The sequence below is a fragment of the Camelus bactrianus genome, chromosome 7 (assembly GCF_048773025.1).
Source record: "Camelus bactrianus isolate YW-2024 breed Bactrian camel chromosome 7, ASM4877302v1, whole genome shotgun sequence".
Lineage (NCBI taxonomy): Eukaryota > Metazoa > Chordata > Mammalia > Artiodactyla > Camelidae > Camelus > Camelus bactrianus.
The window spans coordinates 25534887-25560796 of record NC_133545.1 but is presented as its reverse complement, the minus strand read 5'-3'; the positions used below and the strand labels follow the sequence as shown (position 1 = coordinate 25560796).

The following is a 25910-nucleotide window of genomic DNA, read 5'->3' as shown; positions in this document are numbered from 1 at the left end:
TTAAGTTTCTCTGTAAATTTTCTGTGGGAAAAAAAAAAAATTGGCTCAAGTCTAGAAGGAAGAACTAACTTACATGTTAAAGGCAAGTCAGTGCAGAGAACGTACAGTAACGGCTGCACCAGCCGGGAATCACCTCCCTCAGGGAGGAGCAGGGTGGTCCAGATTGCAGCAGATGGGGAGATGGGGATTAGGTTTTCTTAGTTTGGCGTTGTGGGTCTGAGGCACAAGAACACGAGGGAGTTACTCAATTGCAGAATTAGACAATTCCATACCCACCTAGTGCCTCCAGTTTTCTTTTTATTAGAGGAATGAGGAAATTCAAAGGAACAGCCATGTTCTTTTCTGAACAGGCTACTTTAAAGTCAATGTATATGTTACCCGTTTAAGTGGGTGGCTGCGTGAGGCAGAGGAAAGCTTACTGACAGAAGGGCGGAGTGAGATCTAATTTCATCTCCTTATTTAGGGAGAGAGAGACTAAACACTGCCGCATTTTAAGAGAAGGGAAGGGTTTGAATTAGATGATCCAAAGGTTTCTCCCTGGTCTCAAACTCTAATTCCACATTAGCCACGTTTTACATAACAGTGTCTCTTAACGCCTCCAAACTAGATATTTTTCCCTCCGTTAAAAACCTATAGGATTTCCCCTCTTTTAGATCACTTACTATGCTCCACCTTGGAGTATAGTTAAGTGTGTGTCTATCTCTTTATTTCCCTCTAATTGACTATAAGATCTTTTAAGGCAGGAGATATTTTTTATTCATATTTGCATAATCCAACAATGTATAGAAAGAACTATATACCACAGTCATGGAGGACTTATTCCAAGTATTTAAGGATGATTCAGTATTCAAAAATCAATTAATGTAATCCACTGTATCAATAGCCTAAAAGAGAAAAAGCAAATGATCATATCAATTAACGCAGAATAAGCATTTGACAGTATCCATTTGACACCCATTAGTGATTAAAAAACTCTCAGCAAACAAGCAACAGCTAGGAACAGAGGAAAATTTCCTCAATTTGATAAATAGTATCTTCACTAAATCTATTGCTAACATCAAACTTACCAGTGACCAACTGGATATTTTACCCTAAAACTGGGAACAAGGCAATGATGTCCTGTATTCTCACTCCTCTTCAGCATTGTTCTAGAAGTCCTAGCTGATGCATTAAGACAAGAAAAAGAAATAAAAAGGTATACAGACTGGAAAGGAAGAAATAAAACTATCTTTAGTGACAGATGGCATGGCTGTTTATAGGGAAATTCCCCCAAAATCTACAAAGAACTTCTGCAACTAATAAGCTGATATAGCCAGGTGGCAGGATACCAGATCAATGTGTGAAAAACAAAAATGTTATATATCAATAATGAACAATTGCAATTTGAAATTTTTAAAATGCTATTGACAATAACACCAAAAGTGTATACACTTTGGTATAAATCTAGCATGATATATATATAATCTATATGTGGAAAACTATAAAACACTGATGAAAGAAATTAAAGAAATCTAAAGAAATGGAGAAGTAGTTTGTATCTATGGACTAGAAACTATAAGTGTTTGCCAGGGTTTCAAGGGGAAGGAGGTTGAATAGGTGTGGCACAAGAGATTTTGGGGGGGTGGTAAAATGGCTCTGTATGGTACTATAATGGTGGATATATAATATTGTGCATTTTTCAAAACCATGGAATTTTATATAAGCACAAAGAATAAACCTTAAGGTGTGCAAGTTTTCAAATATCACTTAGAAGATTTTGGAATCCCAGGAAGGAAAGCAGACTGGAACAAGAGGACCTAAATCTATTACAGAATATATGATACAACATCAGCCTCAATGAGTGGGATGGGATGAGATGCTGATTAAGGAACGGTGGAAGTAAGTGGACACCATATGACAAAAGGAACTGTGCACAAGCACTGTACCCTAGCTGATGAAGCCTTTCCCCATAGGTGTACAGGTCACCAGTTCAGAAACCACTATACTTGAACAAATAAATAAATCCATAGTGGATGGTGGGAACCAGATTTCTCACTGATGGAGTAAGAGATTACAGATAAGAAAGAGCAGACGGAGAGAATGGCCCATGTGGTTTTGACTGAAGATCAAAATATCAATATGAACTCATATTCAGCTTCATATAAATACATATAGAAATATTTACAAGTGTGTGTATATACACAAGCTTGTATACACACACCTGTCCCTGCTCTGACAGCCTAGGGGGCCTGAAGGCAATGACAGCTTAGAAGCAAAGAGCATACTTAGGGCCTGGATCTTGATTTCTAAAATCAATCTCCAATAAAAGGAATGAGGGAGCCTTAGGAAAATGATTAATTCGAGGACTAGGGCGGGAAATGTATAGGATGAGCCTGGAACACCTTTCAGTGCCAGCATGTGAGGAAGTACTCAAGTGCAAACACACACACACTGCCCGTTGCTGGGATTATGTCCAAGGAACTCTGGAGCCAAGTGAAAGAGCTCCCGACGGCCAAAGCTGGAGCAGTTCGAGCAAAAACATACAGTTGTAGTATTTTATTATAGCCCAAAGTACGAAATAAACATTCATCAGTCCATACTGACATACATAAATGATTAAATAAATAAACGAACGGAGAAAAGACAAATCTCCCATTCAGCATAATTCCTAATAAGTTAAATAGATACTCTGCCTTCAGGGAGGTGGAACTCCCCAGTCGAAGCTGAAAACAGGCATATATAGTGCTATAAATCCACTCAGTTTTGTGGTTTTCTCCAGCAGCACTTTAGCAAATTGTGTGCAGTAAGAGAGAAAACAGGTATATGAATTGACTCAAGACTGAGGCTTGAAATGAGGGTGCAGTAGAAATAGGAGATTAGGATGCTGAAAGTGCTGGCAAGCAAGTGGCTGACATCATGCGCTGCAAAGTGTAGTCTAAGTAGGGAACGAGGTGGGGCTCTGAGAATGCCGATGACTTGGGTGAAAAAGTCACAGAGAAATGTATTGAGGAGGTCCTACTGTATAGCACAGGGAACTGTATTTAACAGCTTGTAATAACCTATAATGAAAAAGAGTATTTATAACTGAATCACTACGCTGTACACCAGAAACTAACACAACATTGTAAATCAACTATACTTCAACTAAAAAAACAGGATTTGAGAAAATTGCTAATCATAAAAAGGACTAGTTAAGGAGCACAGTCCAAAGGGGAACTCTGCTAACTAGGATCACAATAGGGGAGTTTCAGATCATTGATTTTTCAACCACAACCAGCAATTCAGAATGCCAGTAATCTGGGAATTCTATTGAAAAGAGACCAAAAAATGGACAAAGGACATGAGCAGACAATGCACTAATGACAAGAATACATAGGTGGTCAGTGAACATGCAAAAACTATTCAGGCTCATTATCACTCAAAGAAAAGCACATTATAACACTTTTTATGCTGTAATTTTAGACCCAACTTTTATGAGTATGCTTTCACTTGATGCTGGATAGGGTGCAAGGGAATTTACACACAATGCTGGTGAGAATGTGAGTGGAAATGATCTCTGAAAAGCAGTTCAGTATCATGTATATATATGTATACATTATTCACATAGTATGAATTCACTAACTCATTGATTCCATAAAGCTTTATCCTCTGCCCTGGGATAGGTATTAAAATGGACACTTTCTCTTTAACCTTGCCATCAGAAGCTTGCTTGCAGTGTAGTGGGAAAGAAGAAGTTAATCAAGTAATCACAGAAACTCATCATTACACTCTGTGATAAGTGCTAGGAAGGAAAATTATAAGAAGCTATGAGAAACTAAGAACAACCAGGGATTTGCTGATGCAGTCTTAGTGAGTCAAGGAAAACTTCATTCCTCAAGGAACTGATATTTAATCTGAGATTCATGGAGGGTCCCTGTAAGGAAGAGTGATTGTTCAATCAGAACAAACAGCAGAGGCAAAAGCCTGAGGTGGGAAAGGGTTTGTTTGGTGTGTTACCACGTTTGTCTTCGTGTTGAAGAAGCTAAGGGAATACGAGGGTGGGGATTGGGGCGCAAGTGAGAGAGGATATGGCAGAAGATTTAGGCATGATTATTCCACATTCGACCTGTTGGAGAAATATCTTATGAATGACAAAAAAAAAAAATTGTTTGGGAACTTCCGGAATATGAGAAGTCCTGCTCCCTAGCAAGGAAACAATTTAACTGGTAGAAATTGTATATTATATGTATATAACATATTATTAAATTACAACATTGTATACCTTAAATTATATATATGTATCTATATACATATATAATATATATAATAATCATTTAAAGTCTCTGTTTTATAAATAAGTTCATTTGTATCATTTTTTGAGTCCACATATAAGTGATATATGATATTTGTTTTTCTCTGTCTGACTTACTTCACTTAATATGACAATCTCTAGGTCCATACATGTTGCTGCAAATGGCATTATTTCATTCCTTTTTATGGCTGAGTAATATTCCATAACAGAAATACTCTCACAGACCTAGACAACAAATTTACGGTTACCAAAGAGGAAAGGCGAGGAGGGACAAATTAGGAGTTTGGGATTAACATATGTAAAACAAATAACTAACAAGGCCTACTGTATAGCATAGGAAACTATATTCAATATCTTGTAATAATTTATGATGGAAAAGAATCTGAAAAAAGAATAGATTTTTATATATATATGTATGTGTGTGTGTGTATATATATATATATATATATGTATATATATATATATATATGTATGTATGTATGTCTGAATGACTTTGCTGTACACCTGAAACTAACACAACATTGGAAATCAACTATACTTAAATTTAAAAAATGAAAAAATACATTAAAAAAAAGAAAAACTCTCTGGAAATTGTTCTTAAGGGCACGTGGCAAGTGAAGAGACATTCATTCAAAAAAATTAACCAAATCTTGGTAATAATAGTGAGAGTCTGTGGCATTTGAATCATGGCCTATTCCCTTATCACCCTCAGCTCCATGTTACAGAAGCCCCACCATGGGCCCCTGAGTGCACAGTCACAGGCAGGTGCAGTGAAGAAGACAGGTACGACCTCTCCCCTCTTGCAGTCTAAGGTTCCGGTTTCCCCCTGGAAGGTGCAAGCTGTCTGTGCTTCTCGTCCCCTTCTCCCAGGTCCATGCTGCAGAAACTCAATTCCAGAGCCCAAGAAGGCCGACCCTTCCCTGTGCAGCTCCCACTTACAGGAAAAAGGTCTCCCCCAGGTGTAGCAGGGCAGAGGTGACTGGGGACTGAAAGGTGGAAGAGAAAAGGAGTGGCCACTTGCAGCTGTGGGGCTTACTTCTGTGGGGACAAAAGTTTCTAAGCAGTTTTAGTAATGATTGCATATCTCATGGATTTACTCTTAAAAATCAGATTGTGCACTTTAAATGGGTGCTTTGTGTAACATGTAAATTATATTTCAATAAAGCTGTTTAAAAAGTTTTGGAGGGCTCTTACTGACATTTCTTCATATTTTAAATTTATGGAAAGGAATTGGTTTTAAGACATGGTACATGGACTCTCAAACCCATTAAGTTCCCGTCCAATCTCCAGGGTCATGCTGGGTAGTAGGTATTGTGCAAAATAAGGACTTGTTTTCTCCCCCTCTACTGTAAAAACTTGCTACAGTTTGAGGATGAACAGTTTCCCCCCAGAACTAACAGTATAATCAATTTACTGTCCTACTTGGCTATATATTTAGAACGAGTTTATCTTGGAAAGTTCATCAAAGAACAGAGTTACATCGTCCCATGTTAGATGTTACAGGATAACCTGAGGTTTTTCTTTTTGTTGATTGAGATGAGTATTTGGTTATAACTGCCTCAAAATTTCTCCAGGCGAAATTGATCGCAGCCTTGTCCTGTAACACAGAAAATTAGATGTGATGGCTCATTGTAGGTAAGAGTAAAGTCAAAATTGTGTCTTACAGGAATCTTGGCCCTGTGTAAAGGTATCTCTTGGACTTTGACTGTGCTACTGTGGGGTAGCACTCTACTCCAGGACACTACCTAGTCTGATTCCTCAATTTTCATAAGAGGATTTTAATTCTATCTACCGTCTTTACTGATTTTTAAAACACTGCTCATTGATTTAATTAGCAATAGATATTACAGGATATTATCTTAATTCACCGATGCTCAAAAAAAGTTTTAAAAAATATTCGTTAGGGGAAACCCAGTATTCATGAAAAAGTACCTGAAATACAGTCTAACTAATACCTGTAGAATCTTTATTTTTAGGAAAAACAAACAAACAGACCAATAGGTAAGTACATTCCTGCTCCAACTATTAGGCTTCTCGGTTGTATTTTGACATTTTGCCAATAGCCCAGGCAGAGCAAAGCCATACAAAACAATTTTTAAGAGTTGGATATTTACTAAAAAAGACATTTTTTGACGATGAAATTCACTGCATCCTCTCAGTGTCTTCTCTCTAGGAAGACCCCCACCTGTGGAAACTCCTATCGTGTCTCACTACCAGCATAGTTCTATTTCTTCCCAGCAAATCTTCCTGTAGGTACAGCCAATCACACCACTGATGATTTCTCCCTTTCCATGTTTGCTTTCTGAAAGCAAACAACAAAATTTGTGTCCCAGTGCCAAGAAACCAACAAGATTTGGCAGCACAGTTTCATGTACTAAACCTAATCCAGGCTTGATTTTATCTTCGCTGCCTTCGTTTTCTCACTGGTTGACTTTAAACTTTATTTTTTTATCATACGTATATATTTTAGTAATCTATTTTAAACTCGTCCTGGAACAAAGAAAAGTCATTTCTAATGCCCCTAAAGAAACCTTGCTCAGGAAATGTTCCCTGCTAAATCAAATGAAAATTCTGAGGGCATTTTAGGTAGCCAAATAAAAAAAAAGAAACATTGTGTTCCATCACAAGGTCCCCCTTTACTGGGGTCTGGGACCTTGTGCATGTTCAGCATGCTCTCTAGCACTGAGCTCTACACTCCCTCCTGGGGGTCCTCCTTTAAATGCTACCCTTCAACCTACTCTACCAGCCTGTATAGAGTGCCACTGTGGGGGAACAGAGAAAAGATCTTTTGTAACTCATTTTTGAAGGCTTTTTAATGAGCCTTGAATCTATAATCTGGGGAAGATCAGGCAGGTAAGTCGAGTGAGCATCCAGGTACCATTCTCTGAGGGGCCGACGTGGTCTTTCTGGCTGTGAGTCCTTGCAGCAGGGTGTTAGCACGAGGACCCACGGCTGTGATGGAGTCGAGCACCCAGTGGCAGTGGTGCCTGTGGCAGCACCATAGGCAGGATCTTGGCTAGTCCTCGTCTCCCTTTGTTTCTGTCCAAGTTCAGTTAAAGCTCTGTAATCCGAGTTGTGAGCAATTGGGTCTGTGAGCCAAATGATTTCCAATCAATAAATTCCTTTTCTTTTCAAATATACAGATCCAGTTTTGTGGGTTGTTCTCACAAGTCTTGATTAGTACACAGCACCACTCTCATTTCTTAAGGAAAGAGGCTGACGCTCTGAAATTCCGGGATGCCCTGCTTTCTGATTCGGAAAGTAAATACTGTGACGATGATATCAGCCAGGTGGTCCCAAGATTTGAGATAAAGGAGGGAAAGACAAAGCAATGGCAGCATTTATTTTGTTTTAGAAGATGCTAAATAACACAAATGCCATATCTTCTCTTTCTTTTTAAGGATATTCTCAGCTCAAAATAATACAAATCACAACTCAAAATGGCTTAAACAATGGGAGTATCCAGGGCAGGTTCAGGCATTATGAGACTTGAAGGCTTATATAATGTTTGAGGCTCTTTTCATGCAAAAGAATGCAAAATTACAAATTTAACCCTGCTCTCCAGGTCTTAGAAGGTCCTATACAAGAGAAACTCCTTGATTTTTAAGCTTTATGTTCAACCTACCTCCAAAATTGATTTATACCTGCCATCACTAGACTTCTCGAAGTAAATTTGTAGTAGCTTGATGACATCATTAAGGATGTAGGTTCCTTGCAGATTTATTCTCTACCATCTTAAGCATATCTTTTTCAAGTTTTCTCTCTTTGTGATCACAAGGTAGCTGCTAAAGTTCTAGGCAACAAATGAAAATGCTAAAATATCCAAAAGAAGAGGAGGCATTGTAATAAGGGAAGGGAAAAGAAACATCACAAGGATAGGAAAGAAAGGAGAAAAACTGGTTTTATTTGCAGGTAACATAATTTTTTACCTAGAAAACTCCAAGGTATCTACTAACCCACCACACAAGCTAATAAATTTAGCAAGGTCACAGTATATGAGGTGAATGTATAAAACTTCACTGTGCTTTTATAAACTAGAAGTAAACAATAAGGAAATTAAATCTGGATATAATTCATTCTACAAGAAGATCCAAAAACAGGAATAAATTCAATGAAATATGTGTTAGACCTCTACACAGAAAACTATAAACCATTTATCTGAGAAATTAAAGAATGCTTAAATAAATGAAGAGGTAAGTCATATTCATGGACAAGAAGACAATATTGTTTAAATGTCAGTTCTCACTAAATTTATTTAGGATTCATGACGATTACAATCACAATTCCAGGAGGATTTTGTATAGAGTGATTCTCAAATGTGTATAGAAATCCAAACTGTCTAGAATATTGAAAACAATCTTTAAAAAGTAATAATAAAGACTTACTATAAAGCTACAGTAATCAAGATAATTTACTGAATAAAGATAGACATATAAATCAATGAAACAGCATACTAACTCCAGAAACAGATCCTCAATAGTATGGTTATTATATTCTCAACAAAGGCACCTAACCCAATGAAAAATGAACAGCATTTTGACAAATAGGTATGAGGAAACTGGATATGTATATGGAAAAGAAATGATTCTCAACCCTCACTTCATATCATACTTCAAAATTAAATCAAGATACATTATAGACCTAAACACAAAAGGAAACAATAATAATTTTAAAGGAAACAAGGGAAATCCTTAGTGACCTTGGAGTAAAAATAAGTTTCCTAGAGAGAATGAATAAAAGAAAAATATTGATAAATTAAATTTTATCAAAATTAAAAACTTCTTATCAAAAGTAACCATTAAGAAAATGGATTTGGAAACTTCAGACTGGGAAAAAATATTTGCAAAACATATTTCTGATAAAGAACTGGTATAGAGGATATGTAAGTAACTCCTACAAATTAATAATATAAAGATGAGCAACTCAAATATGTAAAATATTTCAATAAATACTTCATAAAAAAGAATGTATGAATGGCTAATAAGCACATGAAAAGGTGCTCAATGTTATTGGTCATCAAGTAAATAAAATACCATTATATGCCCACCACAAATATGGAGTAACAAGGACTTGCATAATTTTTTTTGTAGAGTGTAATATGTTACAACCACTCTGGAAAACTTTCTTATAAAATTAAACATATGCATTCCTCATAACCCAACTACCCTACTTCTAGGTGGTTACTCAAAAGAAATAAAAACAAGTTTCTACAAAAATACTTGTATAAAATGTTTATATTAGCTTTACTCAAAATAGTTGAAAAGAGGAAAAACACCAGATGTCCATTCATAGAAGAATGCATATCTGTGGTATATCCACACAATGAAATAGTACCACACCATTAAAATGAAGAAACTACCAGTGTATGCAACAACAGGGGTGAATCTTAAAAACTGTATGCTGAATGCAGAAAGTCTTACTCAAGAGAGAACATGGATGTATAATTCTATTTATGTAAAATTCTAGAATAAGAAAAATTGATCTATGATAGAGAAAAGCCAGAACAATTGTTGCCGCTTGGGGAAGAGGTAGAGTATCGACTTGGAAGAGGAATGAGGGAACTTTCTGGAGTGATGGCAATATATGTTGGAGATTTGAGTTACACAGTGTGTGCATTTATCACTTAAGACTTTTACATTTCATTTAAAAATTTTACTTCAAAAGAAAAGCTGTAAATATAGAGTGAATGCTAGTTAATACTATACATGCTGAAGTATCTGGTGACAAGAGTACAAATGTCTATTATTTAGTTTGAAGTGCATTAAAAAATAAGATGGGTTGATGGAATTATACATGGATAGATATGTGATAAACCAAATATAGTCAAATATTAACAATAGAATCTTGGTGATGAGTTTGTGTGTGTTTACTGTAAAAATCTTTCATCTTTGCTAAATGTTGTTTCATAATAAAAAATCTAGGGAAAAAAAATACCCAGAAAAAAAACTATTGTTTTATTCTTCTGAGTCTCTTTTGTATGAGCAATGAAACCTTTCTGCAAGTAATTTTCAGAAGAATTTCCCTCATTTCTCATTGGCAGGATCATGGTATATTGAAGCTGGCTGATACCAGCTTGCAAGAGTCAATTGTTAAATTTCAGGAATTTTGTGAGACAGTGGTTGTCACTTTGGAGCTTGAATTGGCCACAGAGGGAGTATTTACACCACAGAAATTGTTGAGCGCTACAAATCAGGACTTTTTTTTTTTAAGAGCCACTTTTTACCAATATTTACCAATACAACACTGCCCATTCTCAACAAATCCCTGACAAGGAAAACAGAACACAATGATAGGCATAAATTAAGCAAAATATATGTGAGTTACAAGTCAGAATGTGAACATCTGAACCAAATCATGTCTCTTCCAGCATGGAAGAAAGGAAGATGACTAATTGTTGGCTAGTAATAGCATCTGGCACACACATACACTGATTCACAATTCAAAAGAGTACGCAGTATCATTTTGGTTCAAAAGGAGATACAGTGAAGTCTCCCCTCCTTCCTCTCTCCACCTTCCCACGCTTCCAGTCACCCAGTTCACTGACTGGGTAACCAAAGTTAGCTGTTTCTTCTATATCCTGCCAGGAAGATTGTGTGCATTAACAAGCAGAAGAGTTTTTTTTTTTTTCCACACAGTAATAATATACTGCTACACTGCTTAAAGCAACCTAGTTAGTTCTCTTTTTTTAAACTTAACTTTGTAAGAACTATCTTGAAGATAATTCCATCCACATTCTAAAGCACTTTCTCATTTTTTAATGATTATCTGATTCTATTATATGACTGTAGTACAGTGAATTTAACCAAGACCTAGAGATGGGTATATAGGCTGTTTCTAGTCTTTACTATTGCAAATTATGCTGAAATAAATTACATAGTTATTTCCTGCATGTGAGATAAATTCCTAGGAGTAGAATTGTGGTGTCAAATGAGATGTATAACCTATAATTTGAGTATTTCCAAATTACCCTCCACAAATGTATCAATTGAAACTACCACCAGCAACGGATGAATGCCTATTTTCACCAAAACCTCACCAACTGAGTTTTTGCTTATCAAATAGGTGAAAATTGCTTCACTGAAGTTTTAATCTACAATTCTCTTAATAAAAGTGACGTTGAATGTCTGATGTTTAGCAAACATTTGTGCTTTCTTTTTTATGAACTATTTCTGTGAACATTTTTATATCAAATATGTAAGGAACTCTTCTTCATGTAGTAAGGATTTTTGCCCCATGTTTGTCTGATTAATTGCAAACATTTTTCCTAGTTTATCATTTTTCTTTTGTTTAATTTTTTTTAGATAGGAATGGTTTTTTTTCATTTTTATGAGGTTGGCTTATCAACATCTTTTTAATATATTCTAGGTTTGTTGCCATACATGGTATCCTCATTATGTGAGTATTAAAAAATAGTCCACAATTTCTTCTATGACCTTTATGGTTACACATTTTTCACTATATCTTTATCTTTTTGCAATTTACCTTGATTCAAGTGGGAGGCATGGACCCATATTTATTTTTCTTAATGACTACTCAGTTGACCCCAATACTATTTAATCCTATGATTTATCATTTTTCAAAAGAAACAGCATGGTCTCATTTATTAATTATCTTGTTTTTCTGTTATTTAATTTGTTAATGATCAGTTTCACCATTTTACCTAAACATTTTTGCTCTTTTTCTAATTTCATGAGTTAAGTGCTAAATAAATTTCTCTTCTTTCCTTCTAGACTATTCTCCTAAGTATTTAAGGATATGGATTTTCCTCAGAATTAGATGTATCCTAAAGGTTCCAAAATGTAGTGATGTTTCTAAACTTTTTTTAAATGACGTGCTAATCAGATAGATAAATTAAGAGTTTGAGATTAACAGATACACATTACTATGTATAAAGTAGATAAACAGCAAGGACCTACTGAATAGCACATGGAACTATATTCAATACCTTGTAATACCTATAATGGAAAAGAATCCAGAAAAAAATAGATTACATATATAGTACATGTAGTATATATGTATGTGTGTATATATGTGTGTATGTATATGTATATGAATCACTTTACTATACACTTGAAACTAACAAAACATTGTAAATCAAATATACTTCAATTAAAAAATAAAATTATTTTAAAAATGCTAATCAGATAAAAAATACTAGCGATAAAATCTATTAGTAATCATCCTAATACACACAGTCCAGTTTAATAAAAAGACTACATCGCTAACATTGGAGCCTCCGTGTGTAACCTCCAATTTCATTGGCTTATTTCCTACTCATAGGTAATCATTATTCTAAATCTTTTGTTCTTCATTTCTTGGTTTTATAATTAGCTACCGATTAAGAATAAATGTAGATCCATACTTCTTGCCATCTCTCCTTCAAATGAGCAACCTAATATATTACTCAAAAGTTCATTCCAAAGAAAATATATCCCTCATCTATCTTTGAAGGTTTCCTGTGCTCGGAGTTACAATGCTTCAGGGGTTCACTTCTGACTGGTGTCCATGTATCATGTGGAGCAATCTTTAAATGAGACTCGTATTTTTCTTCCCTCAGTCAATTATTATAGAGAATGTCCCAGGAGACAATAAATATGGGTTAAAATACAGACAGTATGAAAGCCTGGGACATCTGCTCTTGCAGCTCCCTTTTGCCCTTGGGACCTAATCAGGCCAAATTTCAAATCTACCACTTTCACTTGGTAGTGAAATCGTGTTTCATAAACACGACTCTGTGGATTGGTGGGCCAAAGACACCTTGTTCACATTGGGAGGCTTAAGTTTTAAACTTGTTTGATGTTCATTTGTGAGGTATCGAGTCTCCTCTAGGACTCAGTAAAAGTCAGAGCTTTTTCTGAAATAGAGCATAATTCTTTGAAGAAGAGGACATGGCTTTGCTCTGAAACCTAAGGATCTGCACAATGATTCACCTACTGAATCCTGACAGAGTTTCCATATGGCATTCTGATCTGCCACTGACACTTAGATCACCATTGCATTTGTTGCACGGATCTTTTAACTGCAGACGTATCATCTCTCAAGACTTACTTTGCTCTGGATTGCACTCAAAATTTGTAGCTTTTCAGGCCACTCAGTAAATAGGTCCAAACGACAACCTCAGATATAGATATCACCTCCATAATCAAAAACACCATGTTATAACTTTTTTCTTAAGGGTAAGAGGTGTTTAATGCAGCAACATTTTCACTTTGGAGGTGCTGTGGCAACCAATCCCATACCTTTAGGCCCCTAACACATCACTGTAGTGACAGGCTCCTGAATTTTCCTCGGGTTTATTACTAAACTTCTGACACACCTGTGACTTACCAAGGTATAGACTTGCAACTTCCTGCTCAACAAATTCAATCAACATGATATAATCAACACAGTGGATCCACATGACTTCTTGAGGGGCAAGGAGGTTATCAACTTTTCAGCAGTTCAGGTTGTGCAGAGAACATGAGAAATCACATACTTAGACATAAGACAAAGAAAGTGTACTGCTGTCCTTTCCAAGTGAAAACAAATGGTTCCAGAAAGTCTTTACTTTTTATTGCAGAGGAAAGAAGATTCTGGTAGATAGACAGCAGTATGCCAGGCCTGGAAATGTTCACTCACTCCAGCTGAGAGACCATCAATGGGACAACATTCAATCCAGCTAAGAGACCATCAATGGGACAACACTCACTCCAGCTGAGAGACCATCAATGGGACAACATTCACTCCAGCTAAGAGACCAACAGTGGGACAGCAGCTATAATTGGACTTATCCCCAGGTTAAGTTTCATAAATCAAGTGTCATTCACCAAGATCAGCTTATCTCTGGCACGGTCCAAACAGGTACATGTTACAGAAATAATTACGTATTGTCTCTTTACTTTTTATATGTTTAACACTAATATTTGAATCTCCCCCAAGATATACTGAAGGACTAGATGCAGCTTTTGAAATTAAGAAAAATCATTTTTCTCTTGGCAAAGGCTACATTTGAAGACTTGTCTCACCATGAATTCTAAAGGCCAACTCCGAGGCTCAAAGCAGAACTGAGTTTTTGTTCTAGAATTGTATTTTCTTCTATAAACCAAAACACTGGTTTATAGATAAGGAAGGTACAGAAGATGGTAAAAAATACTTGCATTAAAATCACTTCCTCAGGAAAGCCTTTCCAAATATCTGCCTCGCCTGCTTCATTAGGTCCTCCTTTGAGAAACTCTCCCTGCTCTTCCACTGTATTTTGATACTTGTGATTATTTTTAGTTATTCCTAATTATATACATATATTATGAGTGAGATCCATCAAAGCTCAGACAGTACCCCTTTATTGCATTTTTATTGTCACAGCGTTTAGTACAAGGCTTGTCCCATTGTGTCTCAAGCATACAGTAGTTTGGTTGACTAGCTGAATTCATTTTCATGTTTCCCCAATTTTTCCCTCAGGCTTATCAGAGTTCCTGCAGGTTTTTAGAAGAAGCCTGAACCACTCCCCCACATATCTGAAATTTGATTTCTCATATTATATTTTGAACTCACTGTATAAAACATTTGTGCTCAATAAATATGTATGTATACTCTATGTATCCTGAGTTTTAGTTCTGATTTTCTCAGGTGACTATACTCAGAGTGACTATACCAATGCTATACCAATGGTAGTTTCCATTTGATGCATTGCCTTTCAACCAACCCATGCATGCATATGTTTCTTCCTCACTGCCTGTATCCCAACCAATATAAATTTTTTATTGTCATTTGCTCTCAACTTTTTTGCTTCTCAGGAGAGGAACAGAGCCACTGGTTCTCTTCTTCTACATCATAAACTGACAATTATTTAATTGTTTAATTATAGAATCAATTACTTCTCCAAAATGTCTGAAGTACTATATCATAACGGTGTTAGTCCTGGAATCAGACTAAAAAGAACGGTGTAAACAATATAATTAATGCTTTAAGGTGATAGGATTATACGTGTTTAGGGGGAAAGTGTTTTGTGATGTGATACAACTTACTGTAAAAGACATTTAAATGAAAACTTAAAGTCAATCAAAAGTATTCAGGATGTATACCATAATTTCGTTTACCCATCACCCAGCTTCAACAATTACCAATTCATGGCCAATTTTATTTATCTGTACTTACACCCACTTTCCTTCTCTTGTATTATTTCTAAACCAATTCCAGATGTCTTATCACTTCTCCCTTAAATAGTTGAATACCTAGCTCTAAACGAACTATTTTTTAACAAAACCACAATGCTTTTTTCATATCTTGACAAGTAAACATACTCCCTTAATTTTATTAAACACCCAGTCAGTGTTCAAATTTCCAGAAGTCTCAGATGTCATAAGTGACTTTCATTTTTACAGTTTGTTTTATTAGCTTGGGATCGAAATAAGATTTACATTTAGCAATTGTTATAAATAGCAACTGTATTTTAGCAACTATTAAAATAAATAGCTATGTTAAAAACATAGCAACTGTTTTTAAAATCTCTTTTAAGTGATAGGTATTCTTGTTCTTCTGGTCCTGGTCCCTTTCCTCTCCCTTCCCTCTCCCCTCCTCCTCTCCCTCTATTTTCTCCTCTTTTTCTAGCTCTTCTTTTCCCATACTCCTTTCCTGTTCCTTGAAAAAACTGGGTTGTTTATTCTGCAGAGGTTTGTCCCAAATTTTGGTTTTAGTTGAAATTTTAAAAATACAAATCTTATCCAGAGATTTGTGTAAACAATTTAGCTGTGTGGAATGTTTCACTTATTCCAGATTTGGTTCACATTTAAATGACAAATGACATTTCTATGCTGGCTATCAAAAGACATCACTGTATTTGTTACTATGTTTAAGGGCTCGCATTGGTCTGAACTTTCAGATTTCTCACCGGTGAAAAGTCCATACTATTGTGATCAAGAACAGAGTTAACTCAAACTGGAGAGCTGTTCTTCATCCGGGGATAGATTCCCAGCTCCAGTTAGGAAGGGATATGTGATGCTTTCTCTCCCTACTCCCACATCTTTGTACCCATGAGCAACATTGATTTGTTTGACAGCAAAATATTAGCCCTGGTGACTTGTATTGACAAAATCTTATTTCATCTTTATTTAGTAACTTGATCTTCATAAGACCAATGGCAACATGATTTCATTTGACACCCAACTTCCCCGCGAACTTGAAGAGAAAATGTGCATGGTTGTTTGTGATAAATTTGTATCCATTCAAGTGCATGATGGATTTTGACTTTTCCTCAAAGATCATTATGGGCAACAGGTCACAATACAAGCAGAAAAAATATAATAGCAGAGGTAGGTTTTCCTAGTAAGGTCATTTAAGGACCAAGCTCCCTCTTCTTCCCTGTTGCCCGGAGTAAGTAACCTATCCTAGTTTGAACTGGCAATTACTTCAACACCAAGAGAACACAAATGACCAGTGTGTTGTTTAATATACTTTTGTTTTTAGCTAGTCTGCCTGGAGCTGTACTGGACACATGCATTGATTTCTAGAAACAGTGAAATTTATAATAAGGTATTATACTTACAAGGTATCTACTTACAAATATGATTTGTTTTTTAGCTTTTAATTAACCTAATGGATACATATAGTTTCTTGCATGAAAGTAATTTGTGTTTTTGGCAAAAAGCATAGCAAAAAGGCAATGCTTTATCTGGTTCAAAATGTTTTTCAGGCCCAGGCAACAACTTCATATTCTTACTCACTGAAATTTAGGTTTGTCTCTAATTTTTATGCTTTTAAAAAAATGTATGTACTGTTTGGTAACAGAGTAAGTCATGATCCCTTAAAAGCATAAGCTTCATGTGTAATAAAGATTTTACCCATTAGAAAGGTTTATAAAGCGACAAAGAAAACACTTATGTAAGAAATGAACACTAATTTTGAATTTGAGATAGTTTGGATTTTATATTGCATATTTTGTGATAAATACTTTACAAAGACAAAACATCCCATTACAGTTATAATTTAGTCAGTGCTTTGAATTGTCACCAAATCTAACAAAATCATGATTTCTGACATTGTCAACTGCCACTAATATAAGGGGCATCAATCAAACAGTGTGCACAGATTCTGGGAATCATGATTCCATTGCTCTTTGTGGATTTAGTTCTTCCACATCTAGAAAGTAGCGAGGTTCTATGAGAAACTCAGTAAAACTTCACTAATAAGTAACTGCTTTAATGAGGCTCCAAAAAAATACTTTCATTTACTACAGAAAAAATTGATACCTCAGTCCTAATCTTGCACAATACCTTCTTCTCAAACTAAAAAAATTTTTAAAGTCAGAGCAAATTATATCCTTTCAGAAGAGATTACGAGAAATCAGGATTTGGATTCTGGGTTAAAATAAAATCAGTAGGCATTAATTACTTACATAATTAATTACTTACATTGTTAATTCCATTCTATATTCTAATTTCCAAAACTGAACAAAACATAAGGCCCCAGGTCAGTAACTTTCTAAAATTGGTTCCTGTAGTCTTAAGGCGCAACCATCTCTGTACCAAAAGTTAACTCTAACAGGGAGTTGAAAATAAACCATTTCCTGCCTCAGATAATCTGAACACTGGCCACTTTTCCTTACTAAACATGAGAAAATTGGCTGGCTAACTTCTAGTAAAAAGAAGGTGGACTGAGATGAGCCAATTTGCTATTCATACCATTAAGGTACTTGGTTCATGAATGAACATAAACATTTATATAAGCACATACCTACAGATTAGATAGTGAAGGACAAAAATCACCTAATATTTGTTGGAGGGGCGAGAACTATAAGGTCTTCCATTGGCTATTGGCTAAGTATCTCCCTTCATCGATTTTAACCCCCTCCCCACCCTGGTTTAATCTCTAAGCTCATACTGTCTTTAAGGAGGTTCTCCTCGATGTTTACTTAGTAAGCTCAAACAGCTTTGTCATAAATCAAAGTTCATCGATAATTTACCTCTTGACAAGTAGTTCTCTTGAGTGCTTATTTTAGAGAATGTCTTTTCAGTCTCTCCTACTTAATCGCCACCACTTCAAGCTACTCAAACCTGTGACCTGACAGACAACCGTTTCCTTCACCTGCCTTCTCTGGAACGATTGCCCCATCCCAAGTGAGACCTTCACAAAGTCTTTCCAGATTACAGTAACAGATCCTCCACTTCTCTGTCTCTGTCTCCATCTCTGTCTCTGTCTCTCTCTCTCCCTCCCCCACCTCACCCTCAACAGACCAGTTCTACCCTTCCATGGAAGACGTCTTTCTTCAGTATTACACTTCCTAACTGTAAGTATGTTATGGTTTAGTAATTTTCCTCAACGATGTTCATCTTCTTTTCCACCAGTAAAGTTGTGTCACCTTGAAAGTCTGGGAGAATCACATCCTGGGGTTTCGAGAATAAGTTCAAATACCTATTGGAAATAAATTCAAGAGGCAGAGGCCATCTTCTGCCCGTTATAACGACCCCTGACCTCAGTCTGTTTACTCAGAGAGAACACATGCTTTCAGGAGCCAACAAAGCCACCTCAAAAAGGTGGTTACCCATAAACTACATTTCCCATTTCCCATTTCCCAAAGCTGCCTGGGGCACAGGCAGCTGAGAGGGAACATAGCCCACACCTGGGACAAGATTTTCCACTCCGCTGCGATGTTTGGGGGAAGTGGCACCTCTGCCAGCCTCGCAGATTCAGAATTACCCAAATACGGAATTTCAAAACTCTGCATTTCTTTCCGAAGTCAAATCTAATTCGGATCTAGTCTCAGCAAATGATAAGGTGGGGTGTGGGGAGGTCAGGAAAACAGAAAGGTAGGGATTCGATCTGCTGATTGCTGGGTAAAGATTTAAAAGACTCACTGCCGGAGGGCGATGGGATGGATGTTGAAGGGCGTGAGTCCCGGGGCAAGAGGGGAGAAGTCTGGACTCGACGTCCGTACATGGAATCAGGAATTCCTTGTTCTCAGGAACCCACTGGTCCAACTCCGTGCCTGAGGCCTTGGGCTCCCCCAACCCAAGAGGGGCCCCAGTGGAACTTGGCTCGGATGTCCCGCGAGGACCGCTCATCCACTTGCCCGCAGGCGCCCTACCGGGGGTGTCGGCCACTTCCCTGACTCTTGGGTCGTCAAGGAGCCGCTCGAGTCCTCGGCTCAGGAGCCTTCCCCCACTGGAAATGCGGCCACTGGTTGCCAAGGGAATCGCGCCTCGCTCCTGCGGCGCCCACTGCCCGTCTCAGTCCTTCGTCCCGCCTGTCGCTGCCCGGAGCCGCATTTCCACGAGCGCTCCAAGATGTATAAAAGTGAGGCGGGATGGCAATTTTAAACTCGTTCCCGAGCCTCTCTAGTTACCGTCGGGGCGCTTGGAGAGCCGGCGAGGCCTCCCTGCCCGGAAAGGGAGGTTACCTGCGCCAGGGGTGCGGATCCGCGGCGGGTTCTCTGCCGCACCCCCTCCACCCCGGCCTGGCGGGAGCGCGAGGTCGAGGGAGGGGCCAAGACGCACCCCCGGGGCCGGCGGGGCTGTGAGAACCCCTGCGGCCCACTCTCCCCAGCCTCTCTCCCCGGATGTGGCCCCGCTGCAGCGGGACGGCTGTGCTGGGCTGGGAGCTTGTCTGGCAGCTTCTACTGAGCAGCTAATAGTATAACAACCCGGCTTTGATAAATCTGAACTAATTACCCCTCTTAATTAAAGTCTTTAGCAGTTGTTTCACTGTTTTGGCAAGAAAACAGGAGAGACTTGCAGTTAGAAAACACCAGAGCCAGAGCTCACAGCGGAGCTGCTGATTAACACTTGAAGCATTTCAAGGACCTGGCACACGCCACAGTTTGGTTTTCATCCATGTTTCCTCCTTGAATGGAAGTATATTCGTCTATAAACATATATACACACATAAAAACACGGAGGCTCCCTTTGCCAGCTGTGTACAAGTCAGTCTGTGCCTTCAGGATGCAAATAGATCCCCATCTGAATGCTGTCATTGTAACGCGTTATGTGGGGATGTATATTACACACGTCTAGATATGTCGTTCCCACTTAACTGAGCACTACAAACAAATCAGATGGTCCAGCACAAAGACGTGCTTCTGTTAGAAAGCTCCACATCTTCCATCTCTGAACTTACCAAATTTCATTACTTTCCCCAAGTTCTAACTATTGGGTGAGACTATTATTTGCTCTTTTTTTTTTTTTCAGATCAAACGTTAAGTTATAATAACTCAGGGATGAACTCTTTAAAAAAGAAAGAAGACTGACGGGGTCAGAATCAGTGATCTCCATAATATGAACAGAACCCTGAAAGTTGTTGATTAAATAAGCATGTTCCAAGTATTTATTTCCAACAGTCAATGAATCATTTTTCACGTGCAAGAATCAAAACCAAAATTCAAATTCATCCATAATGAACCACTCTTATCTAATGCGGATGTGTGCGTGTGTGTGCTCACGAATGTGGAATGTGCCTTTACAGGCACACACATCAGTGTGTGTATATATAACATACACACAGAGTTTTGTTACCTCAGGCAAAGAGGAAATGGTAATAAACACTCGGCAGGCATCTTGAGACCGTAGAATCAACACAGTGTAAATATATACAATAATAAAATTAAAGTGGTGCAGCATTCCCGGATAGAATAATACAGATCTCAATAAATACAGCAGAAGTTTTTAAAAAAACAAAACAAAACAAACACCATCTCTCCACCAGAGATGAAAAGTCTTTCTAAATTTAAAAAAGAAAAACAAAACAGGAAACAAACAACCCCCCCTAATTTTCTCATAATTGTTAGTGCCTATATAGAATATAATACACAAAACCATTTAGCAGATACATGCAAGAGGCGAAAGGCCGGGGAATTCAGAGGCTTCTGGTCAGCGGCGCTAGCGTGGGGGGCCCAACATGCCCTGGGTTTTGGAGACGAGCTTGGGTAGAGAGGTCCAGCTCTATTCAGCCTCTATCTCGGTAGTGGGGACCCCAACTGGGACTGGGGGGGGCACTTTGGCCTTGATCACTGGTGCCCCGGGTGGAGCCCAGGCTGCAAGGGCCCAGGGGGCGGCAGCGGCGGCGGCAGCGGCGGCAGCGTCGCGGGCGGCGGCTGCTGGAGAGGCGGGGACGGATCCGCGCCCGGCTCCCCGGCAGGCATGCGAGCCAGGCCCAAGCCGCTGTCGTGCAGCTTGCGGACGTGCTTCTTGAGGTCAAAGTTCCTGCAGAAGCCCTTGCCGCACGTGGGGCAGGTGAAGGGCTTCTTGTCGTTGTGGGTGTGCATGTGGAAGGTGAGGTTGTAAACCTGGTGGAAAGCCTTGTTGCAGATATTGCACTTGAACTGCTTCTCCCCGCTGTGGGTCAACTTGTGGTTTTTGTAATTCCCTGAAACAGACAAATGACAGGGACGTGGACCTGAAAAGAGAGCTTGAAAAGGGAGGAGCGGACGATCAAAGGACAGTGAGGCAAAAGGAAGAGCTGCCACAGCTCGGACAGCCGGTTCAGGGCTGCACTGCCCGCCTGCACTCCGATCCCCGAATTTATTTTTAAAACATCAACAAGGAAGCAATTCCCTCCACATTTTAATACAGCAGTTAATCCAATTATATAAAGTGAGAATAAGAGGTTAAAAAGAAATACTCCCGCTTTATATGAGCCATGCCTTTCTCTAATTCTAAGCAGACTTGCGCGTTAAGAGGTTAGAAAGGCGACACATGAGCCGGTGACTAGCTGCACTTTTCAGACCGTTTTCTGACATCCCTCGAAGCCGAGGGCTGTCGGTGAGACTACCGCGAAAGACAGCGTTCCATACCTTTTTGATGAAATCCTTTGCCACAGAATTCACACACAAACGGTTTGTAGCCTGCGTGTATTCGAGTATGCGTGTTTAAAGTAGAACTTCTATTAAACGCTTTGCCACACTGGTTACATTTATGAGGTTTTTCCTAAGCGGAAAGGAGGAAAAGCAGAGAAGTATTTTGAGTATTGAGGTATCTTGTTATTAAGTGGAGTCTTACGAACTCGAAAACAGTGTAATGCTCTCCCTCATGCTTTGGGCAGAACAAAGGCAAACAATACCCGGCATTTCCCCCTGTCCAAGCCAGCACATTTTAAACAAATCTTATGCTAAAAAAAAAAAAGTATGAGATTCTCGGCCATTTTTCTACAAACCGTTCGGAAGTAAACCAGGTGAAATAGAGACAGCTGAACACACCTGGGTGTGAATGATCTTGTGCCTGCACAGTGTGCTGGCTTGCCGGAAGCCCTTTCCACACACTTTGCAAACGAAGGGTCTGGCTCCTGTGTGCACCGGCATGTGACGGGTTAAGTTATAATGCGCGTTAAAGACCTTAAAGTTAAACACAAGTACAACAGGTTAGCCCAACAAGCACCTTGAAATCAAACCAGGCAGTGGGAGGGGAGGGGGGTGGTAACTTTATTACAAGTGTATACAAATAATTACGAAATAAGATAAACTTTGGAAGGAAGGAAGCCCCACTACCACCACCGCCAACACACTCACAGTGCTTACCTTTCCACACACTTCGCAAGTGAAAACTTTAGGCTTGGTATTAGGAGAGCCTCGGCTGAAGTCCGTGGTTTTGAATGCGATTTTTTCCGACAGAAGCTGAGCGCTTTCTTTCATGTAATGCTGCAGCTGAGCCTGGGACAAGTCTTTGAAAGCTACTCCCGAGGGGTACTTCTCCACCGCCGGGACCACCAGTTTATTCCTTTCAGCTAAATATGTTTTTGGCTGCGGGTGCAAAGGGGAACTGAGGAAGTAGGAGGCCACCGGGTGGATGTTAACGCCGGCCGCTGGGTGGCACGGGCCATCACCACGATTCAGGTAGCACAGGGCTCCCATGGCGTGGAAGGAAGAATGGTTAACCACACGCGGCCTTACCAGCTTGTACTGCTGCAGCGGTAGCGTGTCGCGGGCCAGGTCGCCCTTGAGACTCAGCGCACAGTTGAGCAGGTCGCTGCAGCTGAACGCGGGCGCCGCGGGTGCCGCTGCCGGCGCGGCCGGAGCCTCCAGACTCGCCTTCCGCGGCTCCGACCCGGTCATTCCTGCCTTGGGGCTCGTGTCGTACGCCACAGGCACGAAGGGGATCATGCAGGGGATCGACGAGTTAAGATGCAGAGGGTGCTTCGGGTCCCCCTTGGGCACGGCTCCCTGCAGAAAGTGGGGGACGGGCAGGGACTTGGGTTCGGGGGTGCGCGCCATGATTCGTTCGATGGAGAAAGCCAAGGGTTTGGAGGTGCTCATCATATTGCCCCGGGCCGGAGCAGTCGCTAACACTTTGGCAGTCGCGTTGTGGCAGCTACTGTCCATGACTGAGTCGCCAGCGTCCGTCAGCCCGCGCCGGGCTGCGCCGTCGTTGCCTTGTTCCCTGCTTGTCACAGACCTGCAGAGAGGAGGACGGGTACCATCACCACCAGTAGCCTCCTCCTCCTCCTGCCCAGCATCACCAGCCGAACCTGCCTGCCCAGCCCAATGGACTCCTGCCAGCCCATCGCAGAGTTCTTGGCGCACCAATGACTAGGGGACAATCACTACTTATTTCTATCAATAGAAAGTGTTGTGTCAATAACGCAGCCAAGATCTCGCCAATCGTTAACTTCCAAGAGGAGAAGGTAAACTAGATAATTGCTCAATTCGCTTCCAACAGTCAACAGGAAAACTTTTTTTTTCCCTTTGCAGTCAGTGACTACTTTTCATTGGTGAGTGAGGTTCCCCCGCCCAGAAGAGGCGGGGGCGCTCGCCGCAGCGCCGCGGGCCCTCCCCTCGGCGCACACACTCTCAGGCGCACACTTAGCTACCCTCCGCCCCCGCCCCCACACCTTTGCTTTTTCCTCTGTCTTTTTAATTCTCAATCTGCTTAACCAGGCTTTAGAGGCCAAGCAAATCTGAGATCAATTTTCTCGTTTAGCTCTAAATGACATCATCTAAAATCATTGTGCAAGGGCTAAATAAGGAAACAGACTCTAATTCAGGGGCAAACGCCGGGCTATATTTATCAAACACCAGGCTCCAGAAAGCTGGGGCCAGGGAGCCTCCGGCAGAGAAATTCGAGCCTCCCCTGCGTGGTTCCTCCGGGCCGGAGCTGGGCCCGGGTCGGAGCCGTTCTGTCTCCTCCGTAGTCCTCTTTCTCTAGGGCCGAGGGCTGAGTGCTCCTGGCATCACGGAGTCTCCGCGGCCCGAACTGAGTATGGACCATTTGGAAGACGCCAGCAGGTAACTGGCCTCCCCAAACGCCCCTGAGAATTAAAGGCCGTGGGAGGCTTGCTTTGTGTTTGTGGTTTTGTAAATGCAATGCCGTGACATAAGCTTGGGAAAGGCACACTCCATCTACAAAGTTGAGGAGTTGCAAGGAATAAGGGTGTCACACCAAAAGGAACCTCGAGTAGGGCCGGACCTCCCCCCACCCAGCCACACACACATACACGCACGCACACACACAAACACACGCGCTTTTATGCGTTTCCATTGAGAACCTGGAAAGAGTAGTTCTTTAAGTACCTGCGCTCAGCTAGAGCTCTCTGGGAGCATTTTAAATACTGAATGTTGGGCAGAGAAGGAAAACAACTTATTGATTCCTTCCCCTAACCTCCAGACTGCGGTCCGCACGCCTCCTCAAAGCGGCTCAGGCGGCTGCCAGGGTGTGTATGCATCTCGGGGCGACGAGCATAGCCACCTGCCTGCGCGCCAGTCTTGGCTTCAGCCGCGCTTCCGCCTCCCAGAGAGCGCGCGGAGACTATGCCCAGCAACGCCCCCCATCCAGGCGCACTCCGGAGTGGCGCCTCGGCTGTAGAGCATAAGGAGTGTTCCCGGAAGACTCCAGTGTGGCAGCGACCCCGGCAGCGCGGGTTCTCGAAGCCTAGGCGGGCGCTGCCCGGAGCGCGCCGGGAGCAGTGGCGCACATCATCCTCGTCGCTCCCCTCGGCAAGCCTGCGACCGTGAGGAGCTTAGCCCTGGGGCCAGGTGTGCTAAGGCCAGGCGTGCACTAGCGGCTGTGCAGGGAGGACTCGGCAGCCTGGCGCCCACGCCGGGATGTGGAGGAAGAGGGCAGAGGTGGCAGCTCTGGGCCTTGTGGTCTGCACGCCCCTGTAAGTGGCCACCCGCAGCACCCCAGGGAGCCATCTACCTGGTGAGTTACCCCGAGTGGATGCGTGTAGAATGGGTGGTGGCGGGTGCCAGACATCGGGCCAAGCGGCTGTGGGCGTCCTCTTCCAGCTGGACCTATGGAAAGGGTCTGCAGTGGGAGGATGGAAGCAAGTGGACCAGAAATGGGATAGTTGAGCCGCTGACCAATTCCACCCCCAAATGCAAAGCTGGACCCCAAACGGAGGAAACTGACCTCAAAATATTCCTTCTTTCCTACCCCATTGCCCAGCACAGGCCAGGGACCACTCTGGCTTTTCGTAGGGGTCGGCCCCGCCCCCGCCCGGTGGGCCAAGAAGGGTGGAAGCCGCGAAAGCCTGGGCTGGGAGCACGCCCAAAGCCCGACCGCGAAGCAGCGCAGCTGGACGAGTGGCGTGGAAACCCAGTTGCTGAGGAAATTGGGGAGGAGGCGTGGGTCCTTTTGGAAGTTGAAGGCAGCGGAAGGGCCAGGTCGGGGAAAGGTCTGGATGAGACCGGCCGTAGCAACGAGGCCAGTAAGTGCCTGGATTCGGGTCTCGAGGTGGCTCCGGG

At 40.9% G+C, this 25910-nt stretch overlaps 1 protein-coding gene across 1 annotated transcript; it reads right to left on the bottom strand.

The window, feature by feature from the left end:
* Positions 1–20559: 20559 nt before the first annotated feature.
* On the bottom strand, positions 20560–23661 carry FEZF1 (FEZ family zinc finger 1). Its single transcript, XM_045511188.2, has 4 exons — positions 22749–23661; positions 22431–22565; positions 22029–22161; positions 20560–21601 (listed from the first exon to the last, which is right to left on the bottom strand). The coding sequence occupies exons 1-4, from the start codon at positions 23547–23549 to the stop codon at positions 21243–21245; spliced, it is 1428 nt and encodes a 475-aa protein (XP_045367144.2). The 5' UTR covers positions 23550–23661; the 3' UTR covers positions 20560–21242.
* Between the last annotated feature and the right edge of the window lie 2249 nt (positions 23662–25910).